General features: G+C 43.3%; 1 protein-coding gene across 3 annotated transcripts in view; it reads right to left on the bottom strand.

The window, feature by feature from the left end:
• Positions 1-1,271: 1,271 nt before the first annotated feature.
• Positions 1,272-22,718, bottom strand: part of LRP11 (LDL receptor related protein 11) — a 54,419-nt gene continuing 32,972 nt past the window's right edge. For 2 of the 3 annotated variants that reach the window (XM_007086895.3, XM_042987310.1), the window contains exons 6-7: positions 10,913-11,008; positions 2,673-5,964 (exon numbers count right to left, since the gene is read on the bottom strand). In XM_007086895.3, coding sequence (XP_007086957.2) covers positions 5,810-5,964; positions 10,913-11,008 — 251 coding nt within the window. In that variant the 3' untranslated portion in view covers positions 2,673-5,809. Of the gene's footprint in view, positions 1,396-2,672; positions 5,965-10,912; positions 11,009-22,718 lie in introns of those variants that run through there. The other variant, XR_006217939.1, reaches the window with a different exon arrangement.

The raw sequence follows: 22,718 nt of genomic DNA on the forward strand, positions 1-22,718 counted from the left end.
TGAATAAACATTAAAAAAATAACATTTAAAAAAATTCAGTGTATTTTAAAGTGGGATAACATTTTTTTAGTAATATTTTAATGCTCATGAATTTTTTGAAATCTGAAACCATTTATAGCATTAGATTGTGAGCCGAGGAATAAAGCTCCTTAGTTTTGTTTCATTAGAGAGGTAGGTATTTCTGCTTTTCAGGTAACTGTTAGTGAATTTTCCAGTAGTTTGGTGTGGCACTAAAGCTCATGTGACAATGGCCATTGAATACTAATGTTGTAAATGAAATAGCAAACATGGGTAATTTTTTAAATGTTCTAAATGGGATTCAGAAGGCCAATAACTTAGGTAAGTGCTACATTCTTTGAGGGTATAAATCATTTCCTACAATGCACTAAATTCTTAAAGAACTACATTAGTAAAGTAAAAGTGCCCTGATCTTGGGGTGCCTGAGTGGCTCAGTCAGTTAAGCATCCAACTTGATTTCAGCTCAAGCTATGATCTCACAGTCGTGAGTTCGAGCCCAGTGTCAGGCTCTGTGCTGACACTGCAGAGCCTGCTTGGGATTCCCTCTCTCCCTTTCTCTCTCTCTGTGCCCGTCCCCGACTTGCTCCTGGGCACACTCCCTCTCAAATAAAGTTAAGGGACACCTGGGTGGCTCAGTTAGGTGTCCGACTCTTGATTGTGGCCCAGATCATGATTTCATGGTTTGTGGTATTGAGACCTGCATCAGGCTCTGTGCTGTCTGCTTGGGATTCTCTCTCTCTCTCTCTCTCTCCTCCCCCACCCTCCCCACCCCTCCCCACCCCTCTCCTACCTGCTCTCTCTCAAAATAAACATTTAAAAATAGACTTTTAAAAAAGAAGTGTTCTGATCAGATTTCAGTTTCATGTCTCTTAATTTCTCCTATCATTTTTCAGGAAGAGGACAATGTTTTGTCCCCATTGTACTTAAAGGGTGGCTCAGATTGCCAGTAAGAAAATCCTGCGTAGGGGCACCTGGGTGGCTCAGTCGGTTGAGCGTCCAATGTCGGCCTAGGCCATGATCTCATTCCCGAGTTCGAGCCCCACATCAGGCTCTGTGCTGACAGCGCAGAGCCTGGAGTCTGCTTCGGATTCTGTGTCTCCCTCTCTCTCTCTGTCCCTCCCCCGCTCGTGCTCTGTCTCTATCTCTCAAAAACAAATAAACATTAAAAAAAATCCTGTGTGAGGAAAACTGGCTGGCCCGTGTAGCCCACAGAAGTTGTGTATCGTAATATAAAAATGAAACAAGTCCAAGAGTTTCCTTATCTTTAATCCTTCTACCAGTGCTCTAATGGCAGATGTTAGTTCCCCTCTGTAGGCTTCACCTTTATAGCTGACTTTGTGTTGTGTGAGCCAGGATTCTTTTTGAAGTGCTCCTTGTCTGGTGGGAGAGAAAAGATCTTTTAGTTCCCATAGAGGCTGTCCTGAGGCAGTGAATCCCTCTCTTCCCCTCTCTCTTTCCCCTTGTTCTTTCCCTTCACTTCCTTTCCAAGACGAGAGGAAGTTCGAGGGCTGCCGGAGCTGAAGAGCTCATTCTTACTCAGAGTGTCCTAATAGGACAGGCATCAGAATACTTTTTTGTCCAAAGGGCAGGTGATTGCAGCACTGAGGACATCTTAAATACAAGAGCAGCAATCCAGGGGCCGGGGGCAGCCAAGGACATTTATATTTGAGTTCCCACACCCCAAATACGTCACTGTGATGCCCCCGCCCAAAAGATCCCATCACATAGAATAATTTTTTTGGCCAACCCTGTTTATTTAGGCTTTTGGGGGTGATTATCTTGTCAGGATTTTGCTTGGCAATTACATTATAGATGAAAGGGACTGTAGAATTTCCATGTGAACACGACCGTGTCAGTTGTAAATCAATTATAGAGATTTTCTGGGGAAAAAGAGCTACCCTTCTTTAGGATCTTGGCTCCTTTATGTGATTAGCTTGTGGGGAACAGAATTGGATAAAGCAGGTCGGACATTACAGGTGGGGGTGTTAAAGGAGTGTCAGATTGGCTCCCTTCAACAGCAAACAACATTGAAGGCATGATCTCAGATTGTAGAGTTCATGGTTCTGATTTCTTCATTCTTCTATACACACATTTGTAGATTACACATTTAGAGATTTTTCTAAATTTCTGTTTTGATCTGTGAAACTGCTTTGTTTAAATATGAGAACATAGACTTTTGATATTTTTGGACTTTTGGGTCTTCAGTCATATGAAATGAAAATGAAAGAATTTTTTTTAAGTCCAAATACTCAGTACAATTTTCCTTAAGCTTCTTGGTAAAAGTTAAACTAATTTTAAAATGTGTTTTGAGGGGCGCCTGGGTGGCTCAGTCGGTTAAGCGTCCGACTTCGGCTCAGGTCATGATCTCGCGGTTCGTGAATTCGAGCCCCGCGTCGGGCTCTGTGCTGACGGCTCAGAGCCTGGAGCCTGTTTCAGATTCTGTGTCTCCCTCTCTCTCTGCCCCTCCCCGTTCATGCTCTGTCTCTCTCTGTCTCAAAAATAAATAAACGTTAAAAAAAAAATGTGTTTTGAGAAGTTTCCTATGTTTTGAAATAACTGTATAAAAACATCTTTAAGCTGAATGATATTGTAAGTTGATCTCTTTCCAATTTACAGCGAGGTAACAAAGACTAAAAACAGAGGTGATGGGAGAATTCAAATGAGTAGGAACGAAGACACACGGAGACCTAAATGAAGCAAATGGAGGAGGCTCAGTCCTAACCACTCCGTTCATTTCTGAACACATCCAGCTTTGGTGTGTCCAACCGTATTTTCATCCCTGGCGGTTTGACATTTACCCCCCCAAAAAATCTGTGTTTGCTCTCAAAGTAGCTATAAAATATGCACTTTATTTAGAATACTAGAGAGAATTGAGCAGGACAAAAGAGCTGGGAAAAATAGGGCCAGTGCCCCCCCCCCAAAAGTCAGCATCACAATTGATTAAAAAGCCACGGAGATGTGAACATTTGTGAACAGCAAACTAAGCTTTTCTATTTGGCTTGGGCAGTTTTTCGTTAGAAATCCTCATTCGGTTTTAACACCAACAGTTAGACAAAACTTAGAGTCCAGTAAAGAGAACAAATAATTGAGAGTCACTCTGCTAGGAACAAAACGGTACAATCCCCAACCATCGAACTGGGGACAGTGTAACTTAAGAGACCCCCAGTGATGATCCCAGGCCCAGAAGCTGCTGTTACGGAGCATCATGACTGTGATGCAGGCAGCACGTTGTGAGGACCCGAACGGCCCCGTGCCCCGGGCCACAGCGCACTGTCCTATGTTTATGTACAGGAAGTCCAGTTAATTCATCGGCAAGGTCTGCCCTGAACGGCAAAACTGAAGAACAAATAGAAATACGCATCTCCGCGTTTGGGTTGCGGGAAAATATGATAAAGGACAACACGAAACAGCCCTCAGTGACTGAGGAGGGCTGGGAAGTGTGAAAGCGAATCAGGGAGCCGAATCACAGATTATGAAAAGTCAGGAGGAGAAAGATGAAGACATTCTGTTATTTTCCTGTGGAAGAGAACAAACCTGATACTCGAGTGACTGGCATTCAAGCTTCTGGAAGGATGGAGACTGGCTGTTGTCTGCTTGTAGAGACGGGAGGAAAGAAGCTCTGAGTTTTCTGGAAGGTGGCTCAGATGGGCCTTTTCTCAGGAAGAGACGTGAGACACACGAACATGTTTGAGCAGCAAATCGTGGCCAAGCTTCCCTCTAAAATTATTTTGAAATCATCTTAGATGCAGAATGCCTTCAGTCAGATACTCACAGTTAAGGTGACTTTCAAAAGTCCCATTCAGTCCATCTGACAATACAAATATTTTGTAGACCCCGATTCTCCTTCTCTAATTCCTAATTTCCCCCTTTGCAAGATAAGGTTGATAGGATTAAATCCAGGTAATACAGGGACAGCTCAGTAAATAATAGCAACTTATGATGATTAGGTTAAATGGTTGTTTAAAGTCACAAGAATAAAATACAGTTTATGAAAGGGATATCGTACACGTGGATGTGGACATCTTTTCTCAAGTCTTTCAACACCATAGCAATACTAAATCGTGTTTTAATTTCTTCACGTATAAAAAGATGTACTGAAAGATGCACGCCTCAGCAGTTTTTATTGTGTCGCGTATGGCTACAGGTGATGTCCTTCTCTGGACTAGGACACTGCACGGCATCACACAGAGAGCGCCGAGGGCCTCAGGTCACTCGTGCTGTCCTTTCTCTAACCTGCCCTGGAGGGGAGATGGAAGTCTTTGCTCAATTCTTAATATTCAACAAAATGCTTGGACCTCTCAGGACATAAAAGTAACCGATTTCTCTGTTTTTCTAGAACTAACTTGCCATTTCTTAATGGGTTCGTTATATTTCTGACCCAAATTAAGCCCTTTGCCAAAGGAACGACTTACCCCAGGTTCAGTCTGAAAATAAAGTGTTCTACAATGTGTTCAAGTATTTTAGAAGATTTGCCACTTACGAGGAAAAAGCCATACTATGTAAATGGTAACATCGTGTGAGTGTAGACAGGCACCACAGTCCTCTCAAGGAGAATGATTTCTACAACGTGTATAATCCCGGCGTGAAGTGACGATGGGAATAATTTGCCTTTAAAAATCCTACAGACTGATTAACAGGGAAAAGATGCAAAGCCAGACGGCCAGTTTTCTGCAAAGACGAATTTGTGCAAGACTGCTCTATGCTGTGGGAATACGTAAGCCCGGCATTAGCTGATTGCACGTTACGGCGTCTGAAGCATTGAGTAAATAGTGGAGAAAAGTGGCTCAATCCCATTGGATGAAAGACCCTGCTGATCCTTAAACGCGGCATGTTTACAAAAGCCGCACCTACAAACCCGGATGCTCAGCGTTCTGCTTTCCAGTTTGAATGCATCTTCCTCTTCCATCAACACAGACTAGTGTTGAAAGCCAGCGACTACAGAAATAAAGCCGCTGTGTTCGGGACCATCAAGCAGCGCTGAGGAGAGTCAAGAAGGAACTAATTGTCCTCCTCCCACTTCGCCCTCAGCTGAGTTTGTGTTGAAATGTTTGACCTGCCGCCTCTTCTTCCACCAGGATTTCCCAGCTCCCTTCACGACCGTGTTACGGCTATCTGTCATCCAAAGTCGGGGTTTTCTCACCCAAAGGTAAGCCTGATGAGGCAGCCCCCTAAATGACATGATGTCAGAGGCCCTGGGATAAACTCACATTCACCTTCCCCGAGGCCTCCTTGACGTGTTCATGGGGCTCTAGTACAGATACTCCTGCCATTGAAGGTATAAACTCACTTGAGATCCATTCCTAGAGACAGGTTTTGAAGGGGAGAGGAGAAAGGAGAGCACGGGAAGCTTAGCGTGAGGAACAAGAGGGCCTCAGAACAAGAGGAAGCCGTGTATCGAGAGGCCCCGGGTTGCCAGGGGCCTGTGGTTGGCCTCTAGAAAGTAAAGGGTTAACGTCGCCATTCCAAGGCCACCCCTCGAATCGCTGAATTTTCTGCCGTGGCTAACTGCAAACTGCTATTTTCAGGGACAGCTTACGTAAGTCAGAATTCGATGTGTGAGTCTTTACTCAGACGGACTCCTCTCTAAATTTCAAAATATTTCACACACTTCCCAAAGAAAATCTTCCTACAATAAATAAAAACAAAGGTTTGGGGTTTTCAGAATTTTCTGGGGTTTCGGTATTTTTCTTAGCCCAGTTCAAACCAAAGAGGTTTCTAAATATCCGGAACACAGTATATGTATGAATTAAAAGTGAAACCTCCTCGCCCCCCAGCTATTTAAGTGACACTTTTATAGATACATCCCATTTATGAGGTAGTCGGATTCCTCAGACGTAATGGGACGAGCTTTTTTAAGTTTCTGTTTCACCAGGCGTAGTCGGCAAGCGACCATGAGAAGCAGCAGAGCCGTGATGGCCAAACCCAGGGCCAAGGGTAGCACTGCACCTGTGGAATGGTTAGAAACAAATAGGGCAGGTCACTGACTAGTAACAATAACCGCTGCAATTTACTGTGTGATAAACACTTTACATGCGCTATTTAATCTGAACACGTCAATTAAGTAGGTACTCGAACCATCACCAACTTATAGATTAACTAAGGTGCCCAGATTACGTAATTGCTCTAAGAGCACGCAGCTGGCAAATGGCAGGTCTAGTTCTCAAACCCAGACGTCTTTAAAACCAAATTCTGGGGCGCCTGGGTGGTTCAGTCAGTCAAGCGTCCGACTCTTGACTTTGGCTCAGGTCATGATCTCCTGGTTCATGAGTTCGAGCCCCTCATCAGGCTCGGCACTGACAACGGGCAGCCTGCTTGGGATTCTCTCTCTCCCTCTCTTTCTCTCAAAATAAATAAATAAACTTAAAAAAAAAAAAGAAACTTATTTTCATTTCTAAATCCAGAGAACCTACTCTCAGCCAGTAGAAGCACCGCTGAGAGGCACCTTCAGAATATGGCGGCGTGATTCTCGCTAAGAGTAGTTGAAGAGAAAGTCTCTGCAGTTCTCCCTCACAGGCTTTACCCTGTGGGATCGGACGCAGACACCCAGACTAGAAGCAGCCTGTCCAGGCTTGCAGGAGTCGGGAAGGGACAGGGTGTGCCCCAGATCAGTCTTTCTTATCAAGCTCAGCAGCTCTATTCTTAGACCCGTCTACTCTGGAGTCCGGCCAGGCTTGGAGATGATATGGTGGAACCATTTTTAGCTGCAGGGGCCTTGCCAACTGGTGGAATTAGAGGAGTAAAAATGTCCATTGCAGAAGCTGATTCGGTAACGCTTCATTTCATTCACTTCTTCACTCGCTCAGTGTTAATTGGGAGCCATGCGCCTGACCCTGATCCAAGTGCGGGCGGCCAAAGACAATAAGCCAGTGCTGCAGAGTGCCAGCCCCGCACTAGGTGCTTGGTGGTTTAAGTCCAAACCTCGCAACCACCACGAGTTGGTACTATTAGTATACCCATTTTACCAATGAAGGAACTAAGACAGCAAGAATTAAGTGACTAACAGATGTTGGCAAGGATGCACGGCATCCTTTTGCACCGCTGGTGGGAATGCAAACTGGAGCAGCCACTCCGGAAAACAGTACGGAGCGTGCTCAAAAAGCTGAAAATAGAGCTACCCTACGACCCAGCAATTGCACTACTAGGGATTTATCCACAGGATACAGGTGTGCTGTTTCGAAGGGACACGTGCACTCTAATGTCTACAGCAGCGCCATTGACAATAGCCAAGGTATGGCAAGGGCCCAAATGTCCATCAACAGATGAATAAAAAAGATGTGGTATATATACACAATGGAGCATTACGCGGCAATCAAAAAGAATGAAAATCTTTCATTCTGTGGGTGGAACTAGAGGGTATTATGCTAAATGAAATTAGTCAGAGAAAGACAAACATCATGGGACTTCCTTAATATGGAATTGAAGATACAAAACAGATGAACATAGGGGAAGGGAAGCAAAAATAATATAAAAAGAGGGAGGGGGACAAAACCTAAAAGACTTAAATATAGAGAACAAACTGAGGGTTGCTGGAGGGGTTGTGGGTGGGGGGATGGGCTAAATGGGGAAGGGGCGTTGAGGGAGACACTTGTTGGGATGAGCACTGGGTGTTCTACGTAGGGGATGAATCCCTGGAATCTGCTCCTGAAATCATTATTGCACTATATGCTAACTAACTGGGAGATAAATTAAAAAATAAAAATAAATAATAAAAAAATAAACATAAAAATCAAAAGAATTAAGTGACTAGTCTAAGTCTGTACGGTCAGGGGTGGAGCTAGGATAGGGCCCCAGACAGCACAGCTCCAGAACCACCGTGGTACAGTACTTCTCCAAAAGGGAAATGAGAGCATTATTATTCATGACTTCCGGTCTGGGTGGACAAACATTTAAATGAAAAAATACAATTAAGTGTAATTATTATGATGGAATTATATAGGAAGTGCACATGTGAAAGATGTAGTTCGTGTTTCTGGTTCATAAGAGTTTTGCCTGCGTGTTTAAATGAATAATGGAGCTTGTCTGGGGTGGGTGGGGAGATATGTTTATTTTCTGACATTTTCAGATTGAGATGCCTATAGATGATCCAGGCCGAAATTTCTATTAGGTTTCTGGATTATTTGGCCTAAATATGTGAGAGTCTGTAGCGTCAAGGTGGTGACCGCAGCCACAGAAGTGAATGAGATCGTCAGAGAGAAAGGGAGGAGAAGGAGCGCCAGGAGCGAGTCGGTGAGGAAGCACCGGCATTTAGGAGGGCAGACAAAAGAAGAGAAGCTAAGAGAACAGGAGACGGATCAGAGAGGTGGCAGGACAGCCAGGGGACAGGGGAGTCTTGGAAACACAGGGAAGAGATTACTTCAAGGAAGCACTTGGCTGAACCAAATGCTAAGCAGAGGTCCAGTGGGGTGAAGCCCAGAGAGGCCAACGGACTCGGCAATCGGGAATTCATTTACGCGGAGACTGGAGATGGAAGGGTGCTGTTTCGTTTTTGTGTGTTGGGAGAGATCTGAAGGTGTCTGCAGCTGTTGGGGCAACGAGCCAGTAGAGAAACAGATGAAAAACATCAGAGAGTTAATCGATGATGGGGATAAGGGGCTGCCTCAAGATCAGGGGGAGACTGACCGTGGAGAGAGGGGACACTCCTTCGCTTAGTACTGAAGGAAAGGAAGGGTATGGGTGCAAAAACGGGCGACTATTCACGTTCGGGGAGGGGTGGTGGAGGAGGACTGCTGTGCTCGTTCAGGGCAGGGAAAGCATCAGAGGCCGCCCTTCTAAATGTGTGTGATTCGTGTGAAGATGAACACCAGCGCTGAGGCCGCAGGGGGAGGGGGCTGTGGTTGGAGATGCCAGCCCCAGGGCCACAGCGCAGATGCCGCTGTGGTAACAACAGAGCAGACATGCAATCTAGGGGAAACTTCTACTTGCCAAGTCAGATGTGTGGTGGCTGAACGTCGAATTGATTCCTGTTTAATGCTTTGATGACAAGGAAAATGAAATCTCCCATCACAAAAAACTTGCTACAGTACTGCAAATTATTCTGGACTTTTCAATTCTTACTTGGCATGGTTTCTTCATTGTCTTTCAGGTGGGTAATTTGAGATTTAAAATTTTCTAAACCCTAATAAAACACATCATGATATAATTTTCTCAGGAACCAGCGAAGGAGATGAATTGTTCATATGAGCTGGAGTGATGTTCATAATATATAACAACCGGAATGGGCAGTGGCCAGTTAGAATGGAGGCTTTCTGCACACATCTAGGCATGGGGCGGGGGCAGGGGCAGGCCTGGGTTCCCTTTATATGTCGATGGGGCACAGGGTGCTTTTTATTGAGATATGTGGGGACAGGGGCAAGGCCAGCAGTCCAGCAGACGGAGGAGCATCTAGGCACTTGACGTCTGGATTATTTTGGCCACTTGTTGGTTAGTGGTTACACGATAACGTGGTCCAGATTTTACAAAGAACACTCTAGGGTAAAAAAGTCTTCTCCGTGTTCAGGTCTATAATTTAAGAATCATATTTTATTCTCCTAAATCTTCTTTTACTAATTAGTTTGTGGGATTTAGGATTAAAACCTGCATTTCTGAAGAAACGAGTCAAAAGTGTTCTCTTTCTAGTTAAAAGTGACCATAATTATGGAATTGTGGTATTCTTCTTTCACTCACTAAATATCCCCTCGACCTCCTACACTCTTTCCTCATTGTCTTTGGTCTTTATCCATCACTAGAGCAGCTGGAGAGAACTAGGTGCTCTAGGATCTTTTTTTTTTTTAATTTTTATTTAATTTATTTTTTTAATTTACATCTAAGTTAGTTAGCATATAGTGCAACAATGATTTCAGGAGTACATTCCTTAATGCTCCTTTCCCATTTAGCCCACAACCACTCCAATAATCCTCTGCTTGTTCTCCATATTTAAGAGTCTCATGTTTTTGTCCCCCTCCCTGTTTTTATATTATTTTTTGCTTCCCTTCCCTTATGTTCATCTGTTTTGTCTCTTAAAGTCCTCATATGAGTGAAGTCATAATACCCTCTAGTTCCATCCACGTAGTTGCAAATGGCAAGATTTCATCCTTTTTGATTGCCGAGTAATGACTCCATTGTATATATGTACCACATCTTCTTGATCCATTCATCCATCAATGGACATTTGGACCCTTCCATACTTTGGCTATTGTCGATAGTGCTGCTATAAACATTGGGGTGCATGTGCCCCTTCGAAACACACACCTGTATCTCTTGGATAAATACCTAGTAGTGCAATTGCTGGGTCGTAGGGTAGTTCTATAAGATCTTTATAACTAACTCAAGCATAATAGCCATCATTTACTTATTATTTATTAGCCAAACCAGTGTGGCTATTTATTATCATTTATTTATGGATGAGTCACACACGTGTGCTAAACGGTTTATGTTAATTGTCCCATTTCTCCCCCAACAAGTCTGAGGCAGTGATAGTTGCCATTTCCATCTTACGACTGAGGAGAACTGGGATCCGGAGAGAGAAGATCGCCTGCCAAAGGTCATAGAGTTTAGTGACGGAGCAAGGGTCTGAACCTCGGCCTCAGATTCTAGAGCCATGAATATCTAGTTCTTAACTTCTAGGCTGTGAATATTACTTTTTCCATAGCATGTTACACCTGGAAAGAAATAGAGTGATCCTCTAGTCCAATCGACCGAGAAAAGAGGAAGCCTAGGTCCAAGGATGTGAGGTTACTAGTTCAAGAGCCCACAGATGCAGCCTGATAGAGGGAGAATACAACAGCTCTTCCGATCCACGGATCGGTCACTGCTCTTGTCCTAGACTCTTGCAGCTTCATCTGGTACCTTCCACTGGAGGATATGTGGTTCTACAAATGTTTGTACTCTGCAACGAATTTCCAAATTCCAGATTTACCTGTTTCTGGGGCTGGGTGTTCCCCTCCTCCTCGATCGCTCTTTGATTCAAAAATATAATTTTTTTCTTTTCTGTTCTTCCCTGAGGAACCACTATCTACAGAAAACAGAGAGAACATATGTCAAAGGTACATCAGAAACTTTAGGAAACAGACATGAAAATATAGCCTCATCTATTTTTCTTAGGATGGATTTAAAGGACTTATAAAATTTATTACTCTTGTAAACGTAGGTCTGTGTTTGATATTTTTTTTTTAATTTTTTTTTAACGTTTATTTGTTTTTGAGACAGAGAGAGACAGAGCATGAACCGGGGAGGGGCAGAGAGAGAGGGAGACACAGAATCGGAAGCAGGCTCCAGGCTCTGGCCATCAGCCCAGAGCCCGACGCGGGGCTCGAACTCACATACTGTGAGATCGTGACCTGAGCTGAAGTCGGAGGCTTAACCGACTGAGCCACCCAGGCGCCCTGGTCTGTGTTTGATATTAAAACACTAGGTAACTAACATGACCAGAGTATGGGACGAGAACAAAACCGCTAGACAGAGAAAGGGGAAAAGGCACCCAGCACTCTGGAGAAGGAAGGAAAGACATCAGCTAGAAAAGACACGGGTGATCTCTGCAATCCATACCATGAAAAGCAGAAACGTCCACAAATGTTTTTCTTTAAAAAATGAAGAGTGAGCTTGCATAAGCCACTCAGACAAGTCGTTTGACTTTCTCACCTCAGCCCTACTTGGCGGGTATTCATTGCTCTTTGTTTTCCGCTTGGGTCAGAGAGGCTTGGTACTTGCCCGGGTTCTTTTTGAGTAGTAAGCGGGTCACTGGGCTGGGATTTAAACTCAGGCGTGTCTAACTGCTTGTTGGTGGAAACCAGCATTTCTGGTGTAATGATATGTTGTTGATTATTTACTCTATCCAGTTGTATTACACTATTGAGAGTGACTAGTACGAAAGATCAAACCTTAGGACTTTCATCCCAGGTCTGATAAGCCATGGCCGTACCACCGAATCATTTCCCATCCGGGAATTTACAGCATTTGTGTGCTTATTACATTGACTAGATGATGATTAAGCTAATGGAGTTGCCCTCGTGCTATGGTGTGATCTCAAGTGAGCCTGGGGGATAATATAATCCTCAGTGACAGTAAATAGAACGGATGAGCTGACATGAGGAATTCTACTGAGAAGCAAAAGCTTAAAGCTTCTTTACTCCTATGTCATCAACAGATCTGTTCGCAACCCCTGCAGCTGAAATAAGGCTACTTAAAGGTAGCATTTATAAAACTCTTCGGAATCTGTACTAAGTGATATGCCTGGATTTACTAAGGATCACAAAAGTCAACAGGATGATGGAAAATTATAAAGTTATTGCAGGTACCTACTAGGGCCAGAAAGCCAGGACTTGAAGAGATGGTTGCAGTCACGTGCTTGTGCTGTTAAAGAGAAGGGACTGCAAATGCGTGTGTTTCATTAAGGCATCCTTCAAGTTCCTTTTCACTCAGCCCTGCAAGCCATCAGTAGCTGAATCACACAGGCCATGTCCACGACACTCTGAAATATCCTCGACTACGGTGCCTCTTCTCTGTCCTCAACTGCCACGCCTTAGGTCTCTGTCACCTTTCACTCAAGCACTCTGCGTGCAGACATTGCTACTGGAACACGTCTGCAAAGGCCCCTCATCCCCACTCGCTCAGCATATCAGTGCAAGGAGGTTAACCCACATTTGCTTCTCACGGCCAAGGCCAAGGCAGGCTCCCTACCTTCTGCCGTGCTTTGTCACGTTACTCTAAAAGGCACCATACACGCCACCTGCAGATAGCCAGTAACTTGGGCTGTCCTCCATAAACCGCGGGCCCGAAGAGAATGAGAGATGCGAGTAAGGCAGGAGCAATCTCTTGTGGGCCAGAGAATCAGAGTTACCTTGCAGGCTGATTGCTATCACTGTCCACTGGACTGTAGTGCTGGAAGCCCCCTCCCAACCAGAACGGCGAGGGGAGGGAACGGAAGAAGAGCAGGCAGTGGGAGACCGTAAGAGAGTGACCCCGGGGAGGCACCGGGCAGAGCCAGCCAGGGAACGGCTCTTACTGTGGCGGGGCCGCCAGGTGTTGGGACTGCTCGGCTCACGGACAAAGGGATTGCTGCCTGGAGCTGGAGACCTTTCCCCGCAGGATGGGGACAGGGATACTGCATTGAAGCCATGGGGTTGCTGGGGCCCTGGGGCCATCGAGAGCCCGGGCTGTCCTCCACACGGCAAGCTGATTCCAACACCTTTGGATTTTGTGGATCAATCCAAAATTCAAAATGATTTTTGGGGCCAAGTTAGGGTCAATTTTTTATTTTGCCAAATAAAGACAGTAAAAGAAATGGCCATTTAAGAAGGCCATTGCCGGGGGCGCCTGGGTGGCTCAGTCGGTTGAGCGTCCGACTTCGGCTCAGGTCATGATCTCACAGCTCGTGGGTTCGAGCCCCGCGTCGGGCTCTGTGCTGACAGCTCGGAGCCTGGAGCCTGCTTCGGATTCTGTGTCTCCCTCTCTCTCGGCCCCTAACCTACTTACATTCTGTCTCTGTCTCTCTCAAAAATAAACATTAAAAAAAAATTAAAAAAAAAAAGGCCATTGCCTTCACCTCATTATAAAGTAAGGAAATGTGTAACCCACAAAACATGAAGAGTTTAATACATAAAAAGGATGGCTCTTTGAATTGAATGAATGTAGTCTTGTAAAAAAAACTTCCTGCATTGTCCTTATTTTTCTCATTTTGCCATGAATGGATGAAAGCTTTATTATGGATGGATATGGATCCTTCTTCGACTGGCTTTAGAGACCAAATTTTCTTACTCTCCTTTTTTTAAACAAAATTTTCTTATGTTTATTTTTGAGAGAGAGAGAGAGAGAGAGACAGCACATGCATGAGTGGGGGAGTGTCAGAAAGAGAGAATCAGAAGCAGGCTCTGTGCTGTCAGCACAAAGTTCCACACGGGGCTCAAACCCACAAACCACGAGATCATGACCTGAGCCGAAGTTGGACACTCAACCGACTGAGCCACCCAGGTGCCCTGTTCCTCTCCTTCTTGATTCCACCCGTCCAGATGCTTCAGCAGGGCTTTCAAGGTTCTCCATATTGCCCTCTATGCCCGGCAAACTCCCTTCACTTTGGGTAGCTGGGATCTCCTGCTTCAATAATTGTCACTCTCAAACCCATTTTCTCAGGCTATTAATTAGAGCCCTTGTTTTCCATGTATTCAAACTCTTTCTGCCCATTCTTCACAGCGTAGCAGAATGTCCATGCCTATCACAGGTGGGGGCCACCTGTCCACCAGGCACAATGGGCATCGAACCTGGGGCTTGCAAAAATGTTTCAGTTTAATTTCTCTTAAAATCACAAGAAAACAGGGGGGCCTGGGTGGCTCAGTTGGTTAAGTGTCCAATTTTGGCTCAGGTCATGGTCTCATGGTTCGTGAATTCAAGCCCCGCGTTGGGCTCTGTGCTGATAGCTTGGAGCCTGGAGCCTGCTTTCGATTCTGTGTTTCCCTCTCTCTCTCTCTACCCCTCCCCTGCTCGTACTCTTTCTCTCTCTCTCTCAACATTAAATAAACATTAAAAAAAATCACAAGAGAACAATGGATATAATAATAATAACAATAATAATAATAATGCGTATATAATAGTGAATGTAGCCTGTGTTATATTAATCTCTACACCAACACAGTCATAAAGTTCAATATTTCGGGTTTTTTTTAATAGGTCCATGAAAGTCATAACGCAGATCTACAAGTAGCCAATCCTGACTACTCCAGTACTCACAGATGTCTTCCCTTTTTTTAAAGCTTATTTATTTATTTTGAGAGAGAGAGAGGGAGTGAGAGTGTGCACAGGAGGGGCAGAGAGAGAGGGAGAGAGACTCCCAATCAGGCCCTGCACTGACGTGAGGCTCAATCTCTTGAACCGCGAGATCATGACCTGAGCCGAAATACAGAGCTCGTTGCTCAACCGACTGAACCACCCAGGTGCCCCCAGATTCTCGTCCTTCTGAGCTTCTAATGCCCTAACATAAAATACCATACAAGCAGGTCTTAAGGGAACTGCAGCTGCTTCCTGTCTCTGTAGCTAAGAGAAAAGATCCTTGAACACTGTGAGGCTTGCTGCCGAAGCCATCATCCCCTTGGGGCTGGGGTTAGACCGCTGAGTTAAATTCTGGCTTTATCACTTCCTAGCTGTGTGACCCAGTCTGAGTTCTTCACTTCTCTGTGACTCAGTGTCTTCATCCATAAAATGCTGCTAATGATTTCTGCATATCACCAGGTTGCTATTAAGACCAAAGAAGCAGGGGCGCCTGGGTAGCTCAGTCGGTTGAGCGTCGGCTCTTGGTTTCGGCTCAGGTCCTGATCTCACAGTTTGTGAGTTCAAGCCCTGTGTTGAGCTCTGGGCTGGCAGTGCAGAACCTGCTTGGGATTCTCTCTCCCTGCCTCTCTCTCTCTCTCTCTCTCTGCCCCTACCGTGCTTTCTTTCTCTCTCAAAATAAATAAATAAACTAGGGGGGAAAAAAAAGACCAAAGAAGTCCACAGTGACAGGCACTCAGTAAGTACTATTTCCAATAATAAATCTGGAAGTGGGAAGATCACATGGCTGGGAATTCATGTCCTACTTTTTAAAAATAATGAGCCAGGAATAAAAACACTGAAATTTACCAACGTCCAATTCTTTTCAGAGGATTAACTCGTTTGTCTTCTATCCAATGTAAAAATACGAAATAACCACATTCACAATCCCCTCCCCCACCCCATCTTTCCACCAAAGATGAGAGATTCTTCACCTTAATTCTGAAGAGAAACTCAGTACTGGGACCACCACTGCGCTATTTCTATTTTTTATTAGAATTAACTATCTTGTAAGCTTGCAGGTCTCTTACCTGAGTTTCCTAGTGAGTGCTCCAGCGAAAATTCATCTAGCACTAACAGTTACTGAGAGACATAAATTATATTTACGTACGATATCTCACGCACTACGTATAGCAACACTGTGAGAAGATATGATTATCCTCTTTCAAGCAAGGAAACACAGTTCGGAGAAGTTAATTACCTGGACACTAGTACCAGGTGGTGCTGGGATTAGAACCCAGGACCGATCCACAGCAGGAGCTTGTCTTTCTTTTTTAAAAAATATTTTCTTTAATGTTTATTTATTTTTGAGAGAGAGACAGAGACAGCATGAGAGGGGAGGGCAGAGAGAGAGGAAGACACAGAATCCGAAACAGGCTCCAGGCTCTGGGCTGTTAGCACAGAGCCCAACGTGGGGCTCAAACTCACAGACCGCGAGATCATGACCTGAGCTGAAGTCAGATGCTCAACCGACTGAGACACCCGGGCACCCAGAGCAGGAGCTTTTCTACTGAACCAAACTGCTCTCAAAGTCACAGATCCAAGAACTTAAGAGTTTATACTGTATCCATTTACTCATATCCAGGCAAATCAAAAATAACTAGGCAAAATCACAAATTGAAATATTTCCTTAGGAAGTCTGAGATAAAGCTCTCTATTAAGGATGCAGCAGAGAAATAGGTTAATTGTACTTAGAAAGGGGATCTTGCCTTGGAGATGGGTTCATTTGAAAGTAAACATATTCGTTCTGGATCTTCAGTTGTCAAATGTGAAGAGTATTTTCTTAAATGCCCTCACTCCTGGGGAGAGGAAGCCAGTGCTGTGGGAGGTAGGCGAGCTCAGGCATTAGGGAGAGGACAGTACACACAGGAGACTTAAGAAGCCACAGACTCTAGAATTTCCAGGGGACGTGCCCTGCCCGAGTTGGTATTTGAAATGTGAATTTCTGTTTTCTACATTTCAGGGAGGAATTCACTGTCATTTCCAGACTGCCTGATTCACTTTTCCTGGACACCAACGTATGGAACACCATAGAGAAATGCTTCATTCCACACGTGCTATCATAGGCTCTCCCCAGAGTGGCAAGTCAGAACAAACAAGACAAAGATGGAATTTGCTTCTGCAAATAACTCATTTTGGTAATGATCCTTTTAGAAAAGTTAATGTCTTAGGAAATTATTTTTTCCCTCTTCTGAATGACCTATTGTGTTAACGTGTACCATGCATAGCCATGCACTCACAGAAGGAGTTGGAAGCTGGACATAAGTTGCTTTAAATTTATTTTCAGTCACCACTGCACATGCAAGCATGTTCTGGAAGGAAGGTGGAAATACTAGCTAGAAAAGTGATTACAATACGGGCCTGCCTCCCAGAATGTACTATGGCTTCCTGTGACCACCTGCCAACTAACACAGACAACAGAATCGTTCTTTCTCACTCTTCACTGGTAGACCACACCGCATGTCAACAGAGTAGGTAAGAAGGAGCTCTCTTCAGGAAATGTTCTGGATTATACTAGGACAAGATCCATTCATCTGAGGAAACAGTTGATTCCTGCCATCATGTGGGAGCATAATGTTATTCATCAGGCTTCAACAAATTCAAACTACCTTCCCAGACATGTTATTTCATAAGTTCAGAATGCCTTCCCAATAAGAAGAGACAGTCCAGCAGAACACAAAAATGAAATAGCCATGAAAAATACAGGGCACATGAAAAAACTCTTTTGAGTATCCTTTATAAGGATAGCCTCTCTGGATAAAACACCTCCCATAACGATGCGAAGGTCGCAGGTGCTCACTCTGGCTACCTCCGGAGAGAAGTGAAACAGTGAGGCTTTGGCATGTTTAGCAGGGAAATCGGAGACAGTGCCGGCAGAACCCCATGTGTCCATACAGAGACCAGGCATTCTCCCAAGTCCATGCTTCAGTTTGGCTCCTTAAAGAACTTGGTTGACCTGCCGGGCTGGACATGAATTCTCAACTTCCAAAAAAATGGATTCAAGGGGTGCCTGGGTGGCTTGGTTAAGCGGCCTACTCTTGATTTCAGCTCAGGTCCTGAGCTCACAATTCGTGAATTCGAGCCCCCACTTCAGGCTCCTCGCTCACGAGCCTGCTTTGGACCCTCTGTCTCCCTCTCTCCGCCCCTCCCTCACTTGTGGGTGCACGCATGAGCGTGCACTCTCTCTCTCTCAAAAATAAATAAACGTTAAAAAAAATATTTTTTAATAATAAAAAAAAAAAGGATTCACTGTGAATGTGGATACACCACTTTTCGAGCACTCTGCAGTGCTGGACATCTGATTTCTTTCCTCCGGCCAGCTCCGATAGAAAGAGGACAGCCTTGTTAATAAATGACTTGGGCCGCACAGGGAACAGGCCCTACAGACGCAGCCACATCTCACAACAGTTCAGCCATTGAGTCACTGCGTGCTGAACAAACACAGGCACCACCGCGGCTCTGAGCTGGCGAGCGGACATTCACTGTGTGACTGGATATTTGCACAAGTCCTTAATTTTATCCTTAGTAACACGCTTGGGATGAATTCCCAAGTGTGGGATAACTGAATCAGGGCACATACAGATTCAATGCTTCAGAAACTGCCCTCTAGAAGATTGTACTGGGTTCAGTCCCACCAAGAGCGCCTGAGTCTTGTTTCTCTGTGCTCCATACTATTGGCTCCATATTATTGGCAACGTAATAACAGCTTTTCACCTTGCCAATGTGACAGGTGAAAAACCGCATCTCATTACTTTCTCTACTATATTATCAGTGTTAATGATAGTATCTCTTTAACATATCTTCAGTGAGTTAAGTTTTTTATCCTTACGAGATGCCTGTAGGGGAAGGAAGTGGCAGAAAATTCAACTTGTCCTTATTATATTAGCTGATGATCCTTGTAAAATCCAGGCACAGGTCACAAATAGGAATGCATTTTTATTTATTTATTTTATTAGTTTTTTAAATGTTTGTTTATTTTGAGAGAGAGCAGAGGAGGGGCAGAGAGAGAGAGGGAGAGAATCTCAAGCAGGCTCCACGCTGTCAGCACAGAGTCTGACCCGGGGTTCAAACTCACAAACCATGAGATCATGACCTGGGCCGAAATCAAGAGACGGAGGCCCAAATGACTGAGCCACCCAGGCGCTCTGGTGATGCATTTAAAAAAAAAATTTTTTTTAACATTTTTATTTATTTTTAAGACAGAGACAGAGAGAGAGACAGAGACAGAGACAGAGAGAGGCAGAGAGATAGAGTGCAAGTGGGAGAGGGGCAGAGAGAGAGGGAGACACAGAATCAGAAGCAGGCTCCAGGCTTTTATTTCTTTTTCCATCCATTTCCCCAACCACCTCCCTTCTAGCACCTATCAGTGTGTTCTCTGTATTTAGGAGTCCTTTTGTTTGTTTCCTTTTTTGTTTGTTTGCTTTGTTTCTTAAAAATGTTTTTGTTTTTGGGGCACCTGCCGTGGCTCAGTCTGTTGAGCGTCCAACTTCGACTCAGGTCATGACCTCACAGTTCATGAGTTCGAGCCACACGTCGGGCTCTGTGCTGACAGCTCTGAACCTGGAATCTGTTTCAGATGCTGTGTCTCCCTCTCTCTCTGCCCCTCCCCCACTCACACTCTGTCTCTGTCTCTCTCTCAAAAATAAATAAACATTAAAAAAAATTTTTTTTAAAGTTTTTGTTTTGGGGGTTCCTGGGTGGTTAAGCGTCCAACTTTGGCTCACGGTCTTTCTATTTGTGAGTTCAAGCCCCACATGGAGCTTGCTGCTATCAGTGAAGTGCCTGCTTTGGATCCTGCCATCCCCCTCTCTCTGCCCCTCCCCCCCTCAAAGAAATAAACACTGAGAAAGAAGTTTTGGTCTTTGATGGGCATGTAATAACACACATAAATACTCCTGAGAAAAAGAAAAGTTTCATAAACATAATGTGTTCCTAATTTGTTAAAAGTGAATAAATGTCCAAAAAACTATTAGAACTGATAAATGAATTTAGCAGAGTTGCAGGATACAAAATTAATATACAAAAATCTGTTGCATTTATAAATACTAATAATGAAGTAGTAGAAAGAGAAATTAAGGGAAAAAATCCCATTTACAATTGCACCAAAAAGAATAAAATACTTAGGAATAAACTTAATCAGGGAGGTAAAAGACTTAAACTCCAATAACTATAAAACACTGAAGAAAGAAACTGAAACTGACACAAACAAATGGAAAGATACACCACGCTCATGGCCTGGAAGAACAAATATTGTTAAAATGTCTATACTACCCAAAGCAATCTACAGATTTAATGCAATCCTCTCAAAATACCAATAACATTTTCCACAAAACTATAACAAATAATCCTAAAATTTATATAAAATCAAAGAAGATCCCAAATAACCAAAGCAAACGTGAGAAAGAAGAACAAAGCTGGAGGTATCATAATCCCAGATTTCAAGATATACTACAACGCTGCAGTAATCCAAACAGTATGGTACGAGCACAAAAATAGACACATCGATCAATGGAACAGGATCCAAAAATAAACCTACAACTATACGGTCAAAGGAAGCAAGAATATACAATGGGGAAAAGGCAGTCTTTTCAATTAATGGTGTTGGGAAAACTGGACAGCCACATGCAAAAGAATGAAACTGGACCACTTTCTTACATCATACACAAAAATAAACTCAAAATGGATTAAGGACCTAAATGTGAGACCTGAAACCATAAAACTCCTAGAAGAAAACATAGGCAGTAATATCTTTAACGCTAGCTATAGAAACATTTTACTAGATGTGTTTCCTTAGGCAAGAGGAAAAACAAACAAACAAATAAAAGTATTGGGACTACACCAAAGTAAAAAGCTTTTCATGGCAAATGAAGCTATCAACAAAATGATAAGGCAACTTACTGAATGGGAGAAGGTATTTGTGAATGATATATCAAGTAATGGGTTAAAATCCAAAATATATAAAGAACTTAATAAGCCTAACACCCTCCTCCAAAAGCCCACAAAGAATCTGATTAAAAATGGGCAGAATAGACATATTCCCATAGAAGACATACAAGTGAACCACAGACCCATGGAAAGATGTTCAACATAGCTAATCATCAGGAAAATGTAAATCAAAATCACAATGTCAGAATGGCTAAAAACAAAAAAGATAAGTAATAGCAAGTGTTGATGAGGACACGTTAAAAAAGGAATCTTCATATTCCGTTGGTGGGAACATGAACTGGTAAAGTCACTGTGGAAAACAATATGGAAGTTCCTCAAAAAATTAAAAATAGATTACCATATGATCTAGTAATTCCATTACTGGGTATTTACCCAAAGAAAACAAAACACTAATTTGAAAAGATACATGTGTCCCTGTTTACTGCGGCATTATTTACAATAGCCAAGATATGGAAGGAACAAAAGTGCCCCTCCATAGATGAATGGATAAAGACGTGTGTGTGTGTGTGTGTGTGTGTGTGTGTAATGGAATATTACTCAGCCATAAAAAGGACAAAATCTTGCCATTTGCAACAACATGGATGAACCCAGAGAGTATAATGCTAAGTGAAATAAGTCAGCGAAAGACAAATACCATACAATTTCACTCATATGTGGAAATTTAGAAACAAAACAAGTGAACAAAGAAAAAAAGAAACAAAAACAAAAACAGACTTAAATACAGAGAACAAACTGGTGGTTGAGGGAGGGGAACTGGCTGGGGGATGATGGGTGAAGTTGGTGAAGGGGATTAAGAGTAAACTTATCATGATGAGCAGGGAGCAATGCATAGAATCGCTAAATCATTATATCGTATGCCTGAAACTATAACACTGTATATTAATTATGCTAAGATAAAAAGTGAATAAATGTGTGCATGTATGTGTATAAATGAAAGTGACCAGAAAAAATGCAACAGAATATTAATGGTGAGTTTTGCTACATGGGCTGATTTACCCATTAGGTGGCAGTACTAACAAAGGTATAGACCCAGCTTAGGCATTTGAAAGCACCTAGTCTAAACTGTCCAAAAGAAAACCCTTCATGGAATATTTCTGTGGACATATCTGTACAGATACACTTAAAATCTAAACAGTAGATGGGGTGCCTGGGTGGCTCAGTCAGTTAAGCATCTGACTTCGGCTCAGGTCATGATGTCATAGTTCATGGGTTTGAGCCCCGCGTGGGGCTCTGCTGAGAGCTCAGAACCTGGAGCCAACTTCAGATTCTGTGTCTCCCTTTCTCTGCCCCTCCGCGACTCGTGCTCTTACCCACGCGTGCACGCTCACATTCTCTCTCTCCCTCAAAAATAAATAAACATTAAAAAAAAGAATATATGAAAAAAACTAAACATTAGATAAACAAGACTAGAAAAAAATATACCAAAATACCACAAGTTGTTTTCAGTAAAGAGTGGTATTTTAAATTATTTTCCTTTTTTATTATTTGCATCTTCTGCACAGAACAAAAGAATTTCATAAAGAAGTTATTAAAGTAGCGACAGATTATTTCTGTACAAGGTATGCAGAGTTTGAGTACTGAAAAGACATTTACAAAGGCGTACAGAAATGTGATATTCTATATTTCTGTCTCTTGTCACAAACAATACAAATGTGCAAAAACAAATTTAAGATGACAGAATGTTAATGTTTCAGCAGTGTGAACGTAGACAAGATTCTTATTAGCCTTATTAGTGAAAACAAAAAAGTTACAGATTTCGTTAATTGGGAGCATAGGACTGAAGTGCTCGCACAAGCAACCTTTTCTTTTTTTTTTTTTAATTTTTTTAATGTTTATTTATTTTTGAGACAGAGAGAGACAGAGCATGAGCAGGGAAGGGGCAGAGAGAGAGAGAGACAGAGAGGGAGAGGGAGACACAGAATGTGAACAGGCTCCAGGCTCTGAGCTGTCAGCACAGAGCCCGACGCAGGGCTCGAACTCAC

This window comes from Panthera tigris, chromosome B2, assembly GCF_018350195.1.
Source record: "Panthera tigris isolate Pti1 chromosome B2, P.tigris_Pti1_mat1.1, whole genome shotgun sequence".
Classification (NCBI taxonomy): domain Eukaryota; kingdom Metazoa; phylum Chordata; class Mammalia; order Carnivora; family Felidae; genus Panthera; species Panthera tigris.